Here is a 22,111-nt window from a genome sequence, read left to right on the forward strand (position 1 = left end):
TCTTTTTAGGAAAATTCAAATTGTCCGAGCAAAGAGGCTGTCCGGCCTTAGAGGACTTCCCCCTAGTTGCTACTCCGTGATGCACCAGAGCAATAGATGTTGCACAGAAATTCAATACAGGGTTATATGCTCATATTTGCATAACAGTCCCATATTCTAACCGATTTTCTATATACATGGGACTGTTATGCGAATATGAGCAGTACTATACTTTCAAAAACAATAAAGAAGAAAAGGAGATTTATTTAATGGGGCTTAGGATTAGCTTATCATTGGTGTGTGTGTGTGGCTTCTTCGAATGGCAAGGTGCATTTCAGTTTTGATGTTTGTTTGCTAGTTATTTGTGTTATTCCATCCGATTAAAATCGTTTTCGGTATATTTTACTACGACTCATGTGATACTGAAAGTTATTCAACTCGTTTCTCATCTTCTGATAACGAATTGGAGCCAAATCATCGATTTTTTGTGATCCATCGCCAGCTAATCTCTATTGTCATTACTTGCGCTGCTGCTCAAAATGAATGGGAGTACGGAAGGCAGATCTGTGTGAAGGCTTCTGCACTGATGTATTCCACGCTGCCTGTGTAAATGTTACCCATGAAGAGTTAATCAATTATCGCAGAGTTTCTAACTTCTGGTGGATTTGTGATACATGTATAGATATCGTGCGCACCAATCGTAAAGACCACTCGAAGCTTGCTACCCAAATTGTAATGGAACCTGCATCAGCCAGCGAAACCCCCAATGTTGCTGATGAAATTGCTGAGTTGAAAGAACAGATCGCGGAGATTCAACAAACGCTTGCAAGTATCACGGTGTCACGCTCCGAATCAAACCTGAGTTCAGCAAATGAAATACCCCCTTTAGCAGAGTCATCTCCATTGTCAATACGAGGAATGCAATTTGGTACGAAGAATGTGAGCAATCGGAATATTACGGCTGAGACTAGCGCTACTGATGAGCTCTTCTGGTTATTTTTTACGAGAATCAAAAACAACGTCACTGAACAAGATATGTGCAAAGTGGTATCTGCATCACTGAATGATAACGACGCGATAGTGAGAAAGCTGGTTCCCGCTTGGAAGAATACTTCTGAAATGCCATACATCTCGTTCAAGGTTGGGATCAATGTTCGCCTCAAAGACAAAGCACTCCTGTCGACTACATGGCCAGCTGGAATAAGTTTTCGTGAATTTCGGGACAATGTTTGGCAGCCACCGCATCAGTGAAAATGTTAGCTTCTTTATGCCTTCTATGAACCACGGTGCCTATGTTGTGTGTATGCAGATTGTAGATCCTTAGCTTTAAGTAATACTTTCAATAAGATCATAAATAGATCAGTTGGAATTGAAATCAATAAATAAGAAACCAATAAGAAATAAACGTGCATGAAGCAAGAGCTCAGCATTTAAAAATCCATAACGGCGTCGGTCACCGATCAGGGAGCATATTTGGTAACTTCAATATGAGTGCATCCTTTTGGATCTTAAACAACCAGTATTAATAGGACTTTTAAAAATAAATGTCATCATAAAGTGAAAAGCAGTAAATAATTACTCATATTATTGATGTTTAATTATTAATGATTATTAAGTGTAGAGAAAAAAAACTAATTACGAACCCCAGAGGACGAACTTCTAGTGGTGCCTTTTCTCGAAGTACGTTTGCTCGCGCTACTGGCACGTCCTTCCGGCTCTTTTTCGCGCTGATTTCTGCTGGTTTCTGGGATAGATTCCATGAGTGCGATGCATTCCGTCACCAGGAAATTGGCTGCTTTTGAACAGCAGAGGTCCGGTCTGTTCAGAACCATCGCGTTAGTGTACATCAACATAACGTCTCGTTGGAATTCAGAACTCGACCTGATGATTCCATTCTCGACATTTTTCTTGATGACTGAAAGGTCCATCGGACGATAAATGATATCTGAAACTTGCTCATCGGGTAATGGTTTCAGGAAAGCTGCAGCTTGACGGCATGAAGATACTTTTGCTAGTATGGAAAGGATTGCCTTTTTCCATGCTCGATACTCTCTATCTTCACTTGACGCCGGTGAGTTAGGAATAGAATCCAGTACTGGAGTTGATGAATAACTTCGTTTCATTTTGTCATTTGGATCGTCTTCTAGAGAAACGAATGGACTTTCCGAGCGCTCACGATCTCGTAGCTTTCTTAATGATCTTCCCTCACTTTCTTCGTTTTTTGGAGTTGCCAAAGGATCCTCTTTAGGCTTGAACAGATCGTCTACAGTGCGTCGTCTTGAATAATCGCGTTTGGTTTTGGAGATTTTCATTTCAATCAATGAATCATCGTCGGTATCGGTAATCGTAACAACAGCATCGTCTTGCTTTTTCTGATCGGCCTCTTTCGGGCTTTCGACCTCGTCAAGATGTTCTTGTGCATCCATGTAGACATCCTCCTCGGGAGTATGCTTTTCTTCTTTTGATTTTTGAATGGACAGTGGAACAATTGGTTCCTCATCATCTTTAAAATCGTATTCTGCTGCTAGTTTTTCTAGCGCTTCTTTCTTAGCCCGGGCAGCTTCCTCCTCACTGCTAAGAGGTTTCGGTTCTAGCTGAGGTTTGCTGTCTACATTCGTAGTATCCATTTTCATTTCATCAGACTCCAGCTCAGAGTTACCTTCCTTTTGTTTAATTTCTGTTTTGATGGAAGAGGAATCGACTTCAAATGAGGCAGTATCCCTTGATACAAGCTCTTTATCACGAAAATCTTCATCAGTGTCAGCTTTAATAGTGCTGATTATTTGCTCGTTTGTCGATTGGCCAGAACTTGCGTTCTCCCCAGATTGTTTGTTATGTTCATCGCTAGATGGGACAGTAGGATAAGAGCTACTGCAGCTATCTTCTTCTGGAACATTTGTACTTTCTTGGTCGTTGGAGGTTGTTGTTCTCGTTTCCTCCTTTATTGAATCCTTATTCAATAATATTTGGGATCCTAGAATGATAAAACACATTGATTAATCTTTTTTTTTAATTCGTTTATTTGGTATGCCCAAATTTGATTGATTAATCCTTCCTCAAAATCATATCGATTAGGTCATTTAGTATGAAGGTCTACAAGCAAACTCTCATGACTACCAACTCACGATCAAATCAAATAGCATGCTTGATTTATCTTCGTCGATCATTGCTTTTGTTAAGTGTTAAGATTCATTTATGGACCCAAATGTCAAATGAAGGTTTAAATATGATATAGTCGCTAGGGTTTATGTACAAATTATGTCACGCTCTTAGGGGGGAGGGGGTTTGGCTTAGCGTGACAAGCCTTACAATTTGGAGGTCTCATACAAAAAGCGTGTCAAGGAGGGAGGGCTAAAAAGTTAAAATTTAACGTGACATAATTTTGTGTACCATTACTTATTTGAGCGGGAAAAATTGGGTTTATTCTACGAGTGGCGTGAGGTGACAATTGTCGGTGACGTATAGCGAGGTGACAATACTCAACTCGAGTGAAGTGACTCTCCATTTGATTTGTACGGCGGGTCACTTCACTAGAGTTGAGAATTGTCAGCTCGCTATACGACATCGGCTAAGGTAGATGCAGTAATATGCTCTTTCGTGTTATTAAATAAAAAACAAAATTTCGTTGAACATTTTGAGACCCTATTAACCTGAAGTGTACAATTTAATGGATAACTTTAGATTATTCTAATAATGTATGTTGGACCAAGTTTTTTTTTTAATTTTACAAGACTTCATGTCAATCATTTTTGAGTGCTTTTTCTATGTCTAATAGCCTTCAGATTTGTTGGATCCAAGCAAATTTGTTACACAAGTTGATATTCATTGGCAAAAATTGAATTTTCGTTGATGTGGACCATCATTCTGTTCAAAATGACCTTTTCAAAAAGTTTACTGATGGAGGAAAGCAAATTGAACGATAGCTAGAAGCTACTGCAGGATTGTCAGGTTTTAACATTGGTACAACGGGATTATCACAGAAGGCCGAATCACAAAAGGCCGAATACCTTCTAGCCTACCACAAAAGGCCGAATGCACAGAAGGCCGAATCACAAAAGGCCGAATCACAGAAGGCCGAATCACAGAAGGCCGAATCACAAAAGGCCGAATCACAAAAGGCCGAATCACAAAAGGCCGAATCACAAAAGGCCGAATCACAAAAGGCCGAATCACACAAGGGAGAATCACAAAAAGACAAATCACAAAATAAAGCTTGGATATGAAAAGAACAAGTCCATGCTTTGTTAAATGCAGTCATGTCAGTAAACAGTGCAAAACTTACATGCGGCGAAGCCACATTGAGGATAGAGGAACTGAGGCGGCAGAAGGCCGCCGAAGTAGACCTGTGCGCCGAAATATTTTTGGTCGGCGGCGGCGTCAGAGCATTTTTGGACCGGCGGCGGCGGCGTCATCGGCGTCACGCCGTTGACTATTTTCGGCGGCGGCGTACATCGGCGTGGACAAAAATTGAACATTAAAAAAAATCGCACATGTAACTTATGAAACCGTATGCGTACAAATGCAATCGAAACCGAACTTGAAATTCCATTTCCCATATCTGCCTTTCAATTTTATGATTGAAATAGAGTGCAGGAATACTTTCAGTCATTTTGGTAAGAATTGAAAGTTTGGAAGTTTTTATAAAAAAAACCCTAGTTTCAACACTAGTAAAACTATCATATAATTTATTACAGCTACTAAGATATATTATCTGACCTGATTATTCGAACTTTTTATTTAATAAAATTGAAGAAAAGTAATTTAATTTTGTGCAAAATTTTGTTTGTATTTTTGTAGAATTTTACTGGACTTTTCGCGTTACTTTTTGAATTAACTTATCTGATATCCATTTATATAGAATCGTTCATAATATTCCACAATAAATAATCACAGCTTTGGATATTGTCGGTATTTTATTTTCTCGGAACAAAAAAAATGTACAAATTTCTATCATAGTTTCTTGCGTGCTGTTAAGATTACTCGAGCAAAGTTCAACATCATGAAGAAAGCATGTTGAAAACATATCTTGTTTTCAACAGTAAGATGATATCTTTGTTTGGTATCAATTTATTATTATCTTAAGTTCGATATCATATTTTGTTCTTCTACCATTTTTTTATTATTGTAACAATTTTACATAACTATAACTCAAAAGTGCTACATACTAATAAATAATAAAGTCTTTATTTTGATGACTTCATTTCATTCATTTTCCAATGACTTTTGCCGCGGGGATGGAAGATATTCGCATTATTCAATTGTCAGTCACGTGATGTTCATGACATTTAACATCACTGTCACTTATGGCAAAAATCGTTTTTAATTTGATATTTTAGGAACAGGTTTCTGCTTTCAGTTTTGATATTTTAACTGTTAAAATGATCAAAATGATAAGAAGCTGAGTAATCAAAATCTGCGGCATCACAGTATCAACATTAGTTTCCAATATAACTAATGTTTATTCTGGTATCATTTCACGTAATTAAAATGTTGTTTACATTAGATGCCCAGATTTTGTCAGCCTCTTTTTCAAAACTTTGTGAAGCTCTCCTTCAAAATGTAAACAATTGATCAATATTCTATATTTGCCTTGTTATGAATATTAATAGTAGCTTTAACATGACTAAAAAATACTTGGTTGAAATTCATTAATCAAACAGTGAGAACAACAAGATTTCTGAAAAAGGGACTAACAAAATCGGGTTAGTACTGTATTCCAAAATTATATGATAAATAATTCTGTAATTCATCAAACATTCATCCAAAGCGGCGGGACGACCGTACTCAAGCGTCTGAAATTGTTATCCCGTATTTGTTTCTGTCATACTAACGGAAGATACCAAATACATGTCCATTAGGCCGTCCCTTATTTTTCGAAAATGCGAAATGTTTAAGTTCGTCATTGTTAAGTGCTCGTTTTGGTAAGAAAAAAATGAGGTAAAAATTTGAAGTCCGTACGTGTACCGTAATTTTGTACCTTGTTGGTGGAGAAAATATGTTGCTAGTAGTATGCGCACTCACTTTTAAGGATATTCAAGTCTTATATTAAAAAAAATCATAGAAAGTTGAAAAAATAACTAAATCACTAATTTTTCATCAAAATCGTTATAGGAGGTTTGAAGACGGGGTTGGTAGTCTAATGGCTATCGCTTCTGCTTCTCAAGCAGGAGGTCGTGGGTTCAATCCCAGGCCCGTCCCTTTCTCATCTTTGTAACGTTCTACCTAATAGCTCTCTATTCTCTCTATCTCTCTGCGCCGTTATGACGCAAACATTATCGGTTCTATCTATCGCTAGAACTGAATATATCGACTTAACCGCTTACCACAGTGGTATCCATACGGTCGAATACACCCATCCATCATTAACAAAACACTCCTACTTCCAAGGTAGCTGTGGGAAATGCAGGAGATTCTCCGGTTTTCTAGTAACAACGACTATCTAATTAACATTCCTTCCTATCCCCGATGGGCATAAGGACGTGGCCGGCGCCGTTATCAATCTAGAAATATCAAGGGTAGTGTAATTGCACATTGAAGATGGTAAAAAGCTAAAACCCAAGCTCCCATCTGAGTGGTTCTCTGTGCAAATATCACTATCCTGATTGATCACGGAGTAGCAACTACGAAGTGTATGTTCCATCAGTTGATCGTTGATCGTTTTTGATCGAAAATCGTTATAGGAGGTTTGACTGTTTTGTTCAAACCATTTCATATTTGCTCAAAAACTAAATATAAAGTAGTTAAATCGCGATATAATAATAAATTCAATATTACCCAATAATGTCAAGCCTTTTATACTAAGGCACGGTAAAAGGAACCATAAATATTGAAAAGGGTCCATTCACCGTGCATTTCTGTTTAGACTGAATCGCAAGAAAAAAATCTGATTTGCATAGAACCTCATGGCTCACCTCATACGATGAAATACATCTTACTTGAAGTATCTGCAGCGAAAACTTGTTGAAATAATGAAAAATGTGATACTCTAACGTTGAAATGAAAAATGTTAATTTTTGGCGTTTCTACTAAGAGTATTGAAAAATCGCATTATTAGACGGAATTCACATGATTTTGACTGCATACACTAGGTTTTTCCAAATGTTTTGTGACAAGAACTACCTCATTTCATCAGTTTCATCTTATATTGCTGCCAAAATAATAATTTGCGAATATTGTATTCTGTAGGAATTTGCATATGTGCACGGTGGATGGAGGCCACACGGTGACTGGTGACTTAACGGTACTATAGCAAACCCTGATCAATATTTTTGAGAATTAATAGTAAAATATTTTTTTAGAGGAGTTTTCATGAATATTGATGGCATGACACCTTTTTAAAGAGAGAAGAGCAACTCACTGACTTATGGAAATATTCTTCAAAGATCAAAAAAACACTGAATTTCTTACGAGATCCCCTGGTGGAATATCTACAAATTTTATTAGAGGAATTCTTGCAAACTTTCTTTATAAACTTCTGAACATGCTCAAGAAATAGTTCCTTAAAATACTCTGGAGAAATAATTCAAGGATTATATAGAAAAATCTTTTCAAGCATTCGTGGAGCATTTAGTGCAAAAAATTGTAAGGGTATATCAAAAAAAATTTCAGAATAAAATTTTGGAAAATAAGTGCATGAAGCTCTGCAGGAATTTGTGTAAGAATATTCAACAAAATTCTGACTGAACCACTGAAGTAATTCAAGAATAATCTAGAAAAATTCTTGCGCGAAACTTATGAAGAAAACATCTCAAGATTACCGTGTAAGAACTTCTGGAGAATAGGATCCTGAAGCCCTGTCCCAATTCTAGTGCCAAACGCTTAAGTTTAGGCTAAAAACAAATGTTTGCTCAATTTTTAAATGTTTTTCGTTTGTTTAAGTCCAAAAAACATTTGTTATGTTATTTTAGATTTTGTCACACCTCTTGGCTTAAACTCAAATTGGCAGTAGGCGTTACCCGCGAACGGTCGTGTTTTGTTTTGCTCCGCCGTATTTTTCGTGCTCTCGTTTTTTTTTCTGCGGTTTGGCCGATGATTTGGCTGGTGCCACGCCATCCGGATTCAATTCGGAAGTATATATTGAAAAAACAACGTGAATAATCCTTCCAGGCGCGTTCAGAGTGATGTTATTTGGCTGATTCTTACTGGGTTTGTTTAGAAATCCTTTATAAGGGAGATTCGCGGAAGCTGACATTTCTGTCAAAGTGTGAGCCAATCGAGCAGCGAGAGCTGTCAAAGTGTGAGCCAAACGAACATGCGTTATGTTTGTTTTGAACTTTTCTTGAGGAGTAATGTAATCCGCTTGAAATTATTTCGGTAAAAGTAATTTTGCATGAAGCAAAATAAGTGAAATATTTTACTTTTTTGATTTTTTGTCAACGCGATTTTTAGTTTTTGATTTTTTGGCTGTTTATTAGTTTTGATATGTAGCTCAAAGATCTATAACGAAACAAAATACACTTTATAGCAATGAGGAAGTCATGTCCGTGTTACAATATTATTCTCGACGCCGAGCAAAATCAGCACTGCTGGTCTGTTGCCAAAACATTCAATTTTACTTTCGCTTATCTCTCTATAAAGGATCACTAGGTTTGTTAACATTGTGCAGCCTCGTTTTTTTTTTTTTCGCCGTCGCGCTTGTATCGCGGCCGACGGCACTACGTCAGGACAGATGGTCCGAGAATAAAAACAAATGATGTTAAGTGGTTACGTTATATAAAATAAGTGAAAGTAAGAATTAGAAATGGTGGTGATAAAACATGTTCGAAATGTGATCTGGCAACGACAAATGGTATATGCGTCACAAGGAGAAGGAAATGGATGCCACCCAGAGGAAAAAAGAAGAAGAAAATCGATTGCTGATTGGATTTGATGACACCGCCGCCTTGGATGGATTTTGGTGAGATTATTCTGATTACATATTTATTGCTACTTAAAAATTAAATACGCGCCAGTTTCGAAGTAAACATCTTCGAAACAGGAAGTGTGTATGTATTATCATTATCCATTTGATAACGGTTATACATACATGCGGGGCTTGTTGTTAGTGAAAGTGACTTCTGAATGGACGTGTCTTTCCAGCCATTCTGAAATGGGTCACTGGATCTGCAATAGAGCTATCACCTTCTTACTCCCGGACTGAAGCTTTTTGCAAAAATGTACTACATTTTTGCTGAAAACTTTTTTCCATAATACCACTGCCGGACAGTGGGGGTTAGATGGATCACACACACACACACACACACCTCTTGGCTTAAACTCAAATTTTGAGTGTATTTTGTTTTCCGTGTCCCTTCCGAAATGTCAGATAGGAACAACCCCAGTGTTAAAACTACAACCCCTGTGGTGTTTTTGTCGACTAAGCGAACGTCAAACATGATCAAAAATGTCAAGGTTCATTTATGGACCTAATTTTTAAATTAAAATTTAAATATGATATAGCCGTTATTTGAGCTCGAAAAATTGCTAAAGAAGTTGCAGTTACATGCTATTCCGTGTTATTGAATAAAAACAAGATTTCTTTAAACATTAAAGGACCCTTTTCATCAGAGAAATCTCAGAAGAAACTCCAGGAATAATAAAGAAACATATTGAATAATTCCTGAGAAAATGCAATGCGGAATTACTGTTGGAATTTTTGAAGTGACTATTGTACGATTTATTAGAAAAACTCCAAAAATAATCAATGGTAGGATTCCTTAAAAAACAACTTGGAGGAATAGTTGAACAAATTTTAAAGAAATTTCTAGAGGAAATCTCACAGGACTTTTTGACAGAATAAATGTGCCGTAAGTTATTTATTCTCCTAGTTCATTGTAGTTTTTTTAAGGCGATATTTTTCTCACACACTGGTAAGGTGATTGAAATTTTTGAAGAAGTGCTAGAAACAACTCCTACAATAATTTATTTTGCAATTCTTAGAAAAACTCCAGAAGAAATTTCTTTTAAAGAAATTACTATGAGAATTTCAAGAACTAAGTGTCTCAGCGACTCTTTTCGAAAAAAATAGAAATCTATTAGAGTATAACTCCAAATAGAGAAATCCATTCAAAAATTCTGGACAATCCTTGAACGATTTTACATGAATAAGGGTGAATTCATGATAAAAATTGAGGTGGAAATCTATCGATGTATACATGAGCTCTTGGAAAGTAAGAAATTTTTGGAAGGAAACACAGAAGAAAATCTTGGTAAAATCACTAGAATAATTTTAATAAAATTTCACGAAAGACTTAATTTTAAAAAATAAAATACTGGTGGAATCTCAAGAATAATTCACTTCCAGAAGGTATTCTTAAAAGATTCTCCATGGGATCCGTAGAAAAAATTCTGAAGGATCCACTGGGCGATTTTCGGGACAACTTTTTGAAAAAAAAAATCCCTTGAAACATTGATGTACGATTTTTTTTTAACCTTAGACGATACCTAAATAACCTGGGTTTTATTATTATTATAAATTATTTGAGTTAATGTATTTATCGGCGTGAAAACGCAAAATCGGCGGCGAGACGTTGATCGGCGTATGGCGCGCCGCCGATGTATCAATCGGCGTCGGCGTGACGGGAAATGGGTCGGCGGCGGCGGCGTGGCGCGGCGGCGCACAGGTCTACGCCGAAGTCTCCGATATCCGATGGTTGTGTATAGCATCTATTCGGTGTCATGCAAATAGCAAATCCAGGCGTTTGCCCGGTATAATGCAAACAGAGGATGTTTTTCCATTTTTAGGTCCGACGAGCGACAGCGAGTTCGGACAGCAAGCGTTTGCCCGGTATAATGCCAACATAGTCTTTTACGCAACAAGTAGGAGAATGATTGCTGAGATAGGGTATAACAAGTGTTTAAGTGATCATAAGAATACTAAGTTTACAAAGAATACTTTTAACCGTACAGTGCCGTTCGATTTTGACTCGGTTTGAATTTGGCAACACGGAAATCCATGTACACAAAAATGGATCATGGTCAGTCACAAATCATGTCAATCTCAATGTTTCTGTGGGCCTTCTTAAGGCTTACCATATTCAAAATAGATAAATTAAATTTGTGGGGCCTTCCTTAGCCGAGTGGTTAGAGTCCGCGGATACAAAGCAAAGCCATGCTGAAGGTGTCTGGGTTCGATTCCCGGTCGGTCCAGGATCTTTTCGTAATGGAAATTTCCTTGACTTCCCTGGGCATAAAGTATCATCGTACCTGCCACACGATATACGAATGCGAAAATGGCAACTTTGGCAAAGAAAGCTCTCAGGTAACAACTGTGGAATTGCTCATTGAACACTAAGCTGAGAAGCAGGCTTTGTCCCTGTGAGGACGTAATGCCAAGAAGAAGAAGAAGAAATTTAATTTGTGGTCATTATTACGGCGATACAAGTTTAAATAAAAACAATTATTAAATTTTGGAACGGTTCAATTTTGGCAACATGAAAATTTTTGACATGTTGCCAAAATCGAACAGGCACTGTATACCCTTCCAGTTTTCACGAGGTTTTTACACTTATGTTGTACAAAATACAACAGCGCGACTACTTAAGCTTCCATTATAGAATTTATTTTGGGTGTGTCAGACCAGTTGACACACCCAAAAAACACTAACCATACACTCTTATTCAGCTAGTAATGTTACTTGTGCGTCTTGTCCCGCTAACCCTACTGTAAAAATGTCCTTAATATTGTAGAAAAATGTGCTGAATGTTTGTGGCTTTCACTAAAATTTATTTTAAAATTTCGGCCTTCCGTGAATCGGCCTTCTGTGATTCGGCCTTTTGTGATTCGGCCTTCTGTGATTCGGCCTTTTGTGATTCGGCCTTTTGTGATTCGGCCTTTTGTGATTCGGCCTTTCGTGATTCGGCCTTCTGTGATTCGGCCTTCTGTGATTCGGCCTTTTGTATGTTTCGGCCTTTTGTGCTTTCGGCCTTTTGTGATTCGGCCTTATGTGATTCGGCCTTTTGTGATTCGGCCTTTTGTGGTAGACCCGGTACAACTTTGGCATTTTTCCATTTGTTAGGAAAATATGCCAACTATGGTATTCAGTGCACCAGATCCCGCTCATTTAAGGGAAGTCATGTGTTCAAATTTTCGAAATACAATGACTAGTTGATCGGGAGTTCTCACTTTTTCCAAATCATAGCATAGCTTCTACACTTCTGCCAAATCACAGCATAGCCAGTTTTTGAGCTTTTCGCAATAAGTTAGTAATAATTTGTTTTCCTGTCCCAATGCCGGAATTGACTTCTGAGGTTTTATCAAAATTTTAGATAAATTCCAAAAGGGCTTAGAGCCAGGGTCCAATTCAGAAATTTTATTTTCAAATTTTTTGTTTCCTGATTATGTGAAACGTTATTTAATTTATTTTCGCAGATCCTGCCATATAATTTTCGTAGCTGGATCGTTAGTGCGTTGAAATTGCCTTCTCCTCACGTTTTAGAGACGGATCAAGAGTTTAAGATCGTCGTCTGTAATCACGGATTCAAATTTCATTTTATATTTAGATATTGCAATGCCCCTTGTTTCAACAATGGTATTTGTTAAAGTTTCAAATTCATTGTCAGTATCAAATTTTGTTTGCAAAGAAATGTTAACATCAATATTACTATCTCTATATGTTTCATACGTATTCCAATCGGCTCGAAATTAATTGAATGTGGAGTTGATAGGCAATTAACTAGCTGTTCAGTGGTGGCCAATCGACAACAGAAAGCGCAGGTTGAGGATCAAATACCGTATCTTCTATATTAGCAAGTGACAATGACGATAATGATGCTTTCTACGTGCGGCTGGAGGCCAGGAGGAGGAATTCAAACTGGTTATAGGGAAGTTGAGCGCTCACCAGCTTACGAACGAAAACGGCCTTAGACTGTTTGATTTCACCGGAACCAAGAACATGGCCATACGTAGTACCTATTTCCAACTCAGTCTCCCGTATCGGTACACCTGGAGATCACCCCAACAAACTGAATCGCAAATCGACCACGTTTTGATTGATGGAAGACACTTCTCGGACATTATCGACGTCAGAACTTATCGCGGCGCAAACATCGATTCGGACCACTACCTAGTGACGGTTAAAGTGCGCCAACGACTCTCCGTTGTGAACAACATTCGGTACCGAAGCCCGCCACGGTAAAATCTGGAACGACTCAAGCTACCCGAAGTCGCAACTGATTACGCGCAAAGCATTGAAGCAGCGTTTCCGCAAGAAGGAGAGCTCACCGAAGTCCCTCTTGAGGACTGCTAGAGTAGTGTCAAAGCAGCCATTAACAACGCAGCGAAAGGTGCCATTGGGTTCGTGGAAGGATATCGACGGAACGGTTGGTTCGACGAGGAGTGTCAGACAGTTTTGGACGAGAAAAATGCAGCGCGGGCGATTATGCTGCAGCAAGGCACCCGTCAAACAAAGACAACAAACCCATCCATTTCGGGATAAAAAGTGCCACCTAGAAGAAACTCAATGCATCCCGCAAAGGCTTTGTGCACAGAGCCGAAATGTGCCGGGATAAGACAAAACAAACAAAAACAAAAATGATTCTATTATGATGAAAACAAACTTGTACATTAACAAAATTTCATGTTACAATACCCAATCATTTTTTTCGTGAAAAATCGTAACATTGTTGTGAAAACCTAATTGTTTCAACAAATTTCTGTGTTTTATGAAAATTGATGCTCTTTTCTCAGTACCGTAGTCCAGAAGCAAATAAATCACTATTTAACAACTTTTTGTTATATTATCCTTGGGAAGTGGGGTGTTGTTAATTTTCGACAAAACTAGTACTTCGTTAATAATCTCTATTATTGTATTTAACTGATTTTTGAGGGAATAATATTAAATGTATCATAAAATTAGCTTGAATATATAAATTTGAAAATGACCCACTGGGGCGAAATTGATCATCATATAATAAAATATATTGAAGAATAAGAAAATTTCTTATCTACTAGATTTGGGTCCCCTAATTCAGAAAATGACGTCAAAATTCTTACAGGTCGTACATTTGATTTTTTTTTTGTAAAGGTGAACTTTGAAACCCAGCATAATACGCCTAAACGTGGACAATCTTCCCGAAAATAAACGGTTTTTTTTAATTGAAAAACTGGTTATGCAGTAAAACGAGTTCAATAGTTCACATTTAAGCTTACAAAACAATTCATACAATCATTTAAACTTAGCGGAATATTGAGGCCCAAGTAAAAATGGAGCAAATGTCCCCTCCCCTTGGTTATGCGACCTTGCCGCGATAGGAGGGCATAATCCATTAGCCCATATGATGGAAACCAAAGGCGTAACCTGTAGTGGTGGTATCACATTTTGGCATTTTTTGCTTATAGTCGCGTCATAATTCATATGAAATAGACGCAATAATATCTCGGATGTGATCCAACGGACATTCTGCGTCATTGATAGAATTGGTGCCCATTTCAAATAATTAATCTATTCGAAGTGAACATTAATACTATTGGTGACGATCAGTTTGCCTTTTGCTAACCAGAATGATCCGTAGCCACTCTTACTATTAGCTAGCTAGATACATCGTTATCATATACGACGTAGGGAATACTTAGGAACTCTTAGGAAAATGACTAGTAAATTCACTGAGTAGAAATAAGTGGCGACAATCTTATTTTAATATGGCTTTTACATTGCCATAATAAGAAATACCTCTTTTGTAACAACGGTATAAATAATCTAATTCCAGCTTCATTTTCGCAAAATTTATAAGTAGAAAGTAGGAGTTGTGAAGCAATGCATTTGCCACCGAAAAGTGAATATTGTAGGAGACTGTAATAGAAGTCTAAGGTAACTTTACTCGTAAATATTCATTATAAAAATGACTTGACTAAAAGTGACTTTTTCCTTTAAGGATATATGAACGTAATGACCAATAAATACTTTTAACAATAAAATGAGAAATAAACTAGAACTACTACTAAACAGCCTAATTTTGTTAATACTTGACGACAATTGACATTTAAGACTCTAATCTTACGTAAAATACAGGAGTAATCAGAATAGCATTTAAATGACAAATTATTCAAAACCATTTCGACTAGACAGTATTAGTAATGACGCTACTACACTGCTATTTCAAACAAATTCTGATGGAGCTGCTGATTTTCACAATGCTTCCTTTTCTGAGAAGCAAGGGAATATGGGTAGTTTTCAAAAACTACCACGTCACAATACGAATAAAAAATCAGTGCAGTGTTCATGTGGGCACCATAGCCTAGTCCGTCTGAGTATTGGTCCTGGTAGAGGGGAAACTTGGTAAAAGCCAGACCGAGGGTTCAGCCTTGACAAGTTAAGCTGTCAGGCAGCTCCAACTGAATACCATACAAAAAAAAGTAAAAATGGAGCAAATGTTAAAACAGAAAAAGCAGTTTTTTGCTCAAAAATCGACAAGTCGCAAAAATACTAACACACAGCTATTTTATTTAGGAAAAACTGCTGTTTAAGGTACCGCGGGGCAAGTGGGTAAATGGGGTAAGTGAAAATAATTGGAATATTTTAATGAATATGTGAATTAATGTTTTAAACTCATGCGTAAATCTTTGAGGCCATTGAGAACATTACGATAGGCAAGAGATTTCTGAGATTTTTCACCCATTATTGCATAATAGAGCGAAATATTGTTAACCTGTCTACTATAACTCCGTAACAAGTTGGCGGCGTGCAATCTTATTTTAATATTTTCTGTAGAAAAAAGTTGCAAGAAATAATTTTCTGTACCACTTCTAAGTTGTCCCCTCTGACAGTTTTAAACTGCAATAAAAAAAGTTTTAGAATTAATTTGACATAGACCTAAAAATAACTAAATTGAAACACTGTCAACTTTCTAGTCACGTGGGGCAAGTGAAAAGTTTCTCATTAGAGATTGAATTTGTATTTTCTCTATAGGTAGCTATAAGTATAAAAGGTTCGCAATTATCATAGAACAACAGAACGTGCTGATAATTCAAGAAACACTATACTCAAAGCGTTAAATGCTATTATCATGGCCAAATCATGAAACTTCTCTAGAAAAAAGGTTGCCAAATAATACGATATTAATATGTTTACTTCGGAAAGCCGATTAAAAGGAAGATGTTGATTGAAAGGTTCCAATATAAGAGAACGCACGGAAATCTCGTGGGATGTCTATGTAAAGCTAGTTCAAAACATAAAAAATGGGGTATAGGTGTATCCACATAAAAAAGTTTCTAAATACTTTATTGAAGGATTTCGGTTGATTTCTCTTGAAGAGTTATCCGACGTCATATCCGATTTTCTTAAAAACAAATAATGAGCGGTGGAAAATCTAGAGATTAGAAATGCAATTGCTGTCCCATGATGTAAGAACTAACATTGTAAATGTTGCAGTTATAATGTTGTCGAATCATTTCAACAAACATAACTGAACAGAAGAAAATTCAAGTAACAAGAATAAAATTTTCTTTGTTTACATATTACTTATGTTATTGTTCAGTGGGACGCCTTAACAAATGTTAAAGGTAATGGAAATTGTGAATGTAACTGTTAGTTTTTGAATTTATTGGTCAAACCGATAAACTTTTCACTTGCCCCACCTGTGGGGCAAGTGAAAAGTAAGGAGAGGTTCTTCAAAAACTTGTTCTGTACTTTTATCTTCAATTTTACATAAAAATCAATTTCAGTATACTGCTTATATTTGGTGAGAGTCAAGCCAAAAAATATACACGACCCCTTTTGTTTTAATTCAAGGTCTCTAGAATTTGAAGAATCCCAACTATGCGAAATCCATTACCCACTTACCCCACGGTACCTTATTTATTTTTTTGATTTTCAATTTTAAAACAGAAAACTGCTTTATAGGCTCACTTTTACTTGGGCCTTAAGTGCTGACTTTTCCAACAGTATTACTTACAACCAGGGATTGAATCCTGAGAAAATTGAGAGAATCTCTCACGTTTCGCTCACTGTAACTATCATAACCTGCTGCACTTTATGAGAGACTGTTTATCGTATACTGTTACAACTTCGATCAGATTGGGGGGATAGTAGTGCATGATAAAACCCCTCTAAACATGCTCTAAGCCTGGAGCCAATAGTGGAAGTTCGTGGATTGCTAATCGTGCCAGTGAAGAAAAACCCCTATCCCCAACAGTAAACAAGCGAGAAAAATTGATTTTATCATCGCTCTCTCTTTGGGGCTCTCGCTCGCTGCTTCCATTTATCAGACTTGTTACACCTTCCGATACAATGACGATCGTGGACCGCAACAGATGTGATGTTTTTCTTTGCTTGCTTTGATCGTGCTTCATACTCAAATGAGAGCGAATTCTGCAATGCCTGCTTACAACCAAAAAACACTTAAAGTTTCTGTGCAAAACTATCCTTCAAAAATAAAATTGTTTACAATCAGCAGTAGAATTCTAATCTAGAAAGCATAGCATGTATGTGATACAAACGAAACATCCTTGGAGGAGAATGATAGCATTCGAAATTGTTTAACTGATCTTTTTTTTCCGATATCTGATCCACAATGAATCCTAGCCTTCTTTAGAAAGTGCCTTCAGAGCTTAGATTGTGTAATGCTATTATTGAATCACATATGAAATGTTACTGCTTTCTATATTTTGCTACTCAATATTATTAATATTCTAAAATTTCCAAATTATTGGAGGAAAACGAATAAATACCTGTAAACACTACATAGCAAAACTGTGTACCGAGTGACTAGGAATCATTCAAATATTACGTAACGCAATAGGGGGAGGGAGGGGTTCTTACATAGTGTAACAAAATTTTGCTTACAAAAGCTGTTACGTAAGATTTGAATAAACCCCTATACTATGAAGAACACTTTAAAGAACTAATTGCAATGAAAAGACGAGAGTTTACATTTTTAAATACAAATTGTCTAATGATGAACTGCACAATTGTACGTTTCAAAACAATTTGTTGGCGATTTTTGTAGCATGATTTGTGAAATCCGCGATTTTTGCGACAGAATTCCATTCGCTCGCGATTTTCGCGCCTGGCACACCAAATCCGCTACAAATTCGCGAAAATCTTGAAATCTAACAAGGATCAAAAAGGGACCAATAGTAGAAAAATAGTACTGAAAAGTACTGTTTTTGTAGCACTGAGAAGTACTGTTTTAGTGTTCTCGACTGAACAGTCACAACCGCGTCAAAAACAAGGCTGGGATACAAGATAGCTTTTATGCAGCATAAAAACGAACCCGGTAGCTTGGGCCTTAACAATACACTCCATAGTTCCTCAATGTCCGATAAGGTACTTATTTTACAACAGTTGAAAGAATCTAAATTATTCTTACCTTCGGTTTCGATTCCCAGCTTGCTGTCTTTATCATCGCCAGACTTATCCCTCGTATCATACTCAGGATTGTCCAATTTGTCCAGATCAACATTCTCTTCAAAAGGGTTGTGCCGTTCAGGGGATGGCGCCGCTGCTGCTGGTTTTAAATAAGCTCCCTTCGCAACCTCAGGAGCAGATTCCAAGTTTTTTGAACCTTTTCTCTCAGGATTTTTGTCGTCGCTTGAAATGCTATTAGCGAGATTTGCACTCTCAAGAGCATTCAAATCCTTTCCCTTTACTGATGCACCGTCTTCGTCCTCCTCTTCCTCCATGATCGAATCGACAACGTTGTCCAGAATCTCATCTTCTAGTATCATACCGCTGTTTTCGTTGAGAATTTCATCAAGTTCCTCCGGCATCAGCTCCTGGAAGACGGCCATCAGATCTTTGGCAGGATCCACATTGTCATCTGTGTCCATATCTTCTTGCTTGGTTGTGTTCTCGTTCGATTCTTGTGGCTCTTGAGTGACAATTGCTGAAGAACTGTCGTTTTGTTTAGTGTCCAAAAGCTTTGTCAGATTCGGAGCAATTTGATATGCGTTGGATGTTGGGATGCCGGATTGGCTTTCCTCCTGCGGAATGGTTTTGTTTCCCTCGAGATTTGATTTTGATTCATCTTCTGTTGCTGGGAACAAGTTTTTTGCAAGGACATTTATCGACACCGGTGAGTTTCCTGTGAGCAGGTTTGTAATTGTTGGAGATGTTGAGGATTTGCTATTCCCAGGCGTGGATAGGACTTGATTGCCGGCTGGATTTGTCGAGGGGCTTTTCAGCAAAGAAGTCAGTAATGGAGATGTACCGGATTTAGAAGAACTTTGACTATCTTCGTCTATTTCCTCTTTGATTTTAACAGCAGAGCCTGGCGTTTTGGAGGAATTTGGCGAACCTGGATACAAAGGACGCCATTGGCGCTCTAGTTCCAGCTTCTTCTCTTCTCGTTCTTTCAGCCATTGGGCGTGCATGATTTGTTCCTTTTCTTTCTGAGCTTTTTCCGTTTGAATTTGCTTCCACATTTCCCTCAACTTTTGCTCATCGGTGACTCCCCTTTGGATCAATATAATGTCCTCCTTAACTTTGGTGTACTGCTGAGCCTCTTCCTGGATTATCTTCTTCAGTTCGATCATTCTTTCCTGCGTGAGTTTACGCAGGATAGATTCCCCTGGGGTCTCAACGGCAGCCACTCCGTCTCTCTCGGAAGCGGTCCGCTTTTTGCGCTTCGGAGTCTCGACGTTTTCCAGCAGCTTCCCATATTGAGCGGCGCAGGATTTTTGCGAGAACCAATCTCCCGGACGACCAGCACCGCACAGCATCTTGAGCGATCGACTTACGGACATCCAGTTTTGGTCCCCACTGTAGGCCACCGCCGATGCCAGGCATAGTTTTTCCTTGGTGGACCATTTATCGAGAGGAACACGCTTGAGCTGCAATCGCTCTTGGATCGACGCCATTATTCAATCTAGATCTACGATTGTAAACAAAAACCTTCACATATTTTGCATTCATATTTTCAAATAAAGTATACCTTGCTCTGTGGAACCGAAAGCATCACCGAAACCGCAATACTTAACTTTTTGTAATTTTCAGTTACCTATTCACTATTACACAAATTTTCAAAGATTTTCGAGGTCCTGGATGATCAAACGCGTTTTATTTTTCGTTTGTTTACTGTTGCTTCTGAAAAGACTTCAAACTCTTCAAACGCGAGACCGTAACTGTTGTTAAATGAGCAGGAAAAAAAATCGAGCAGGTAAAATTTTTCGAGCAGCCTGCTGGCGCCATCTACATGTGACTCGAGAGCTTTCGGGAGCTTAATTTTTCCTGCTGGATTCACATTCGAGGAGATTTTTTTTGTTTTCAGATTTATTTATTCAAAAGAAGAAACAATTAAAACGGCTTTAATATTAACAATATTTTGTAAGTTTCAATAGTTTATATATGGGAGGGCGTCAAATAAAAACTATATAAATTATTTGCATAGTTATACATTTCAGGTAAGTTCTGTGATGTGCAAATAGCTCATGGGAGTTAAAAATTTAGATCACTGCTATTTCAACAATATTAAATTGCATTCCGACTCCGACTTCCAATACTTGAATTCCGCTAATTTTTTATACGTTGAAATAACATGAAAAATAACACTTGATACCCACAAGCACTAATTTCGACGTTATTTTTAACGCATAGAAAAAGCAGCGGAAGTAAAATATGGACAGTTAGATCCGTTAGACAATGCGTGCCGATGTGTAATCGCCTCCGTAACATTGTTTAGTAGTTAGGGTGCCGGTACCAATGGTTGTAATCTGAGAGAGACTCGCGAAGAGGAAAAATATCAACGTCATATGCAGCCCAGATTCCCCTCTCACGAAACGTCAAATGCAGCCCACCGTTTTTATGGCTGAAAAAGTGAAAAGTATTGTGTTCAAAGTAAACTGTTATTAAAAACCTCAGTCGGTGGAGCAGTTTTTTCCAAAGTTGCTGATAAATCTAAGCAGAAGATTAATTATTTCTAATGTTTGCTACGTTTGCTGGCATGAAATTTCACTCAAATGGCTATTTATGATTCGATGTGATGCAAACTTAATCATTTTTTGCTGAGAGGTTCATGTGAGGATTTGAACAGCATGCGCATAATTGGTATGCGCATGCGCATAATTGGTATGCACAAAGTGGAATAAGAAAAAAACTCAGCAATCACAGAAAAAGAAGACCGTCTTCGCGAGTCTCGTCTCAGGTTGTAATGTACCAGTAGATTGGACTTTGGAATAAAACGTACATTTTTTGATAAAAACGACATGTGCTATTTTTGGTGGATAGATCGCCTCTAGTTTAGTCGATTTGCCAAATTTCAGCTTTTTATTTCATCAAAGGGTCATATAAATAATTAAGTTTACGCAAAAAATTTGCTACCTTGCACCAATAGTTGCCGTCGTGTTCCAGTAGTGGATCAACGGATGGAAGCAGTTTTTAAAATAGATGTATAAAAATGAAGAAAAGTCCGAGCGATGTTCTTAATGCTTCATTCGAAAGATATTAGTTGCTGTTCGAAGGGAAAAATGTTAAACCTGTGTAAAAATTTGCCTTTTTGTTTAAAATTCCTTGTATAATTACCAAACGTCTACTACTGGAGCACTAGCGCAACTACTGGAGCACGTGTACCAATAGTGGCTCAAGCGATTTTATGTCAAAAAATAGTTTTATCACTCTTTTTATATTTTTCCCATATAGTAGACGTTGAAATCTTTCTGTTGACGCCAAAAGATCGCTGCTAAGGCTTTTCGTTATTTTGTTATGATTTTTTATAGCTTAGGTAGTCCACCAATGGCACCGGCACCCTATGTGGGTTTTTTCTCGGTAAATTGTCTGAAACACGGCATTTAAAAATATGTTTGTTTAAAGAACAATATTGTTGCTAATTGGTTATAAGGTGTGCATCCAAAGTTAAAGTAGTTTATTTTACTGGCTCAGTTTCAGAAATAGTTATAGAAGAACCTTTTTTAATTTCTTTTTGATAGAAAAATAATTTAATTTTGAGCGATCGAGCAAATTTGTTCTACGGTTTTCAATGTGGATATTTTTTTCCTGCTAGGTTTACAGCTAAGGTACAAGATGCATTTTGGGGTTTCTTTTTGACATGAAGATCAAAATTTAATTTTAAGCGATCATTTAAACCCTTAGCTTTTAGGTGGGCAAATTTGTTCTACGATTTTCAACGTGGATATATTTTTCCTGCTAGGTTCACAGCTAAGGTACAAGATGCATTTTGGGGTTTTTTTTGACATGAAGATCAAAATTTAATTTTAAGCGATC

General features: G+C 37.5%; 1 protein-coding gene across 1 annotated transcript; it reads right to left on the reverse strand.

Annotated features, from left to right (window-relative positions):
• Nucleotides 1-1,551: 1,551 nt before the first annotated feature.
• Nucleotides 1,552-20,013, reverse strand: LOC5578549 (bromodomain-containing protein 8). The gene is made up of 3 exons (XM_001663890.2): nt 19,827-20,013; nt 18,264-19,766; nt 1,552-2,953 (listed from the first exon to the last, which is right to left on the reverse strand). The coding sequence occupies exons 2-3, from the start codon at nt 19,750-19,752 to the stop codon at nt 1,611-1,613; spliced, it is 2,832 nt and encodes a 943-aa protein (XP_001663940.1). The 5' UTR covers nt 19,753-19,766; nt 19,827-20,013; the 3' UTR covers nt 1,552-1,610.
• Nucleotides 20,014-22,111: the final 2,098 nt, after the last annotated feature.

Source organism: Aedes aegypti, chromosome 3 (genome assembly GCF_002204515.2).
Source record: "Aedes aegypti strain LVP_AGWG chromosome 3, AaegL5.0 Primary Assembly, whole genome shotgun sequence".
Taxonomy (NCBI): domain Eukaryota; kingdom Metazoa; phylum Arthropoda; class Insecta; order Diptera; family Culicidae; genus Aedes; species Aedes aegypti.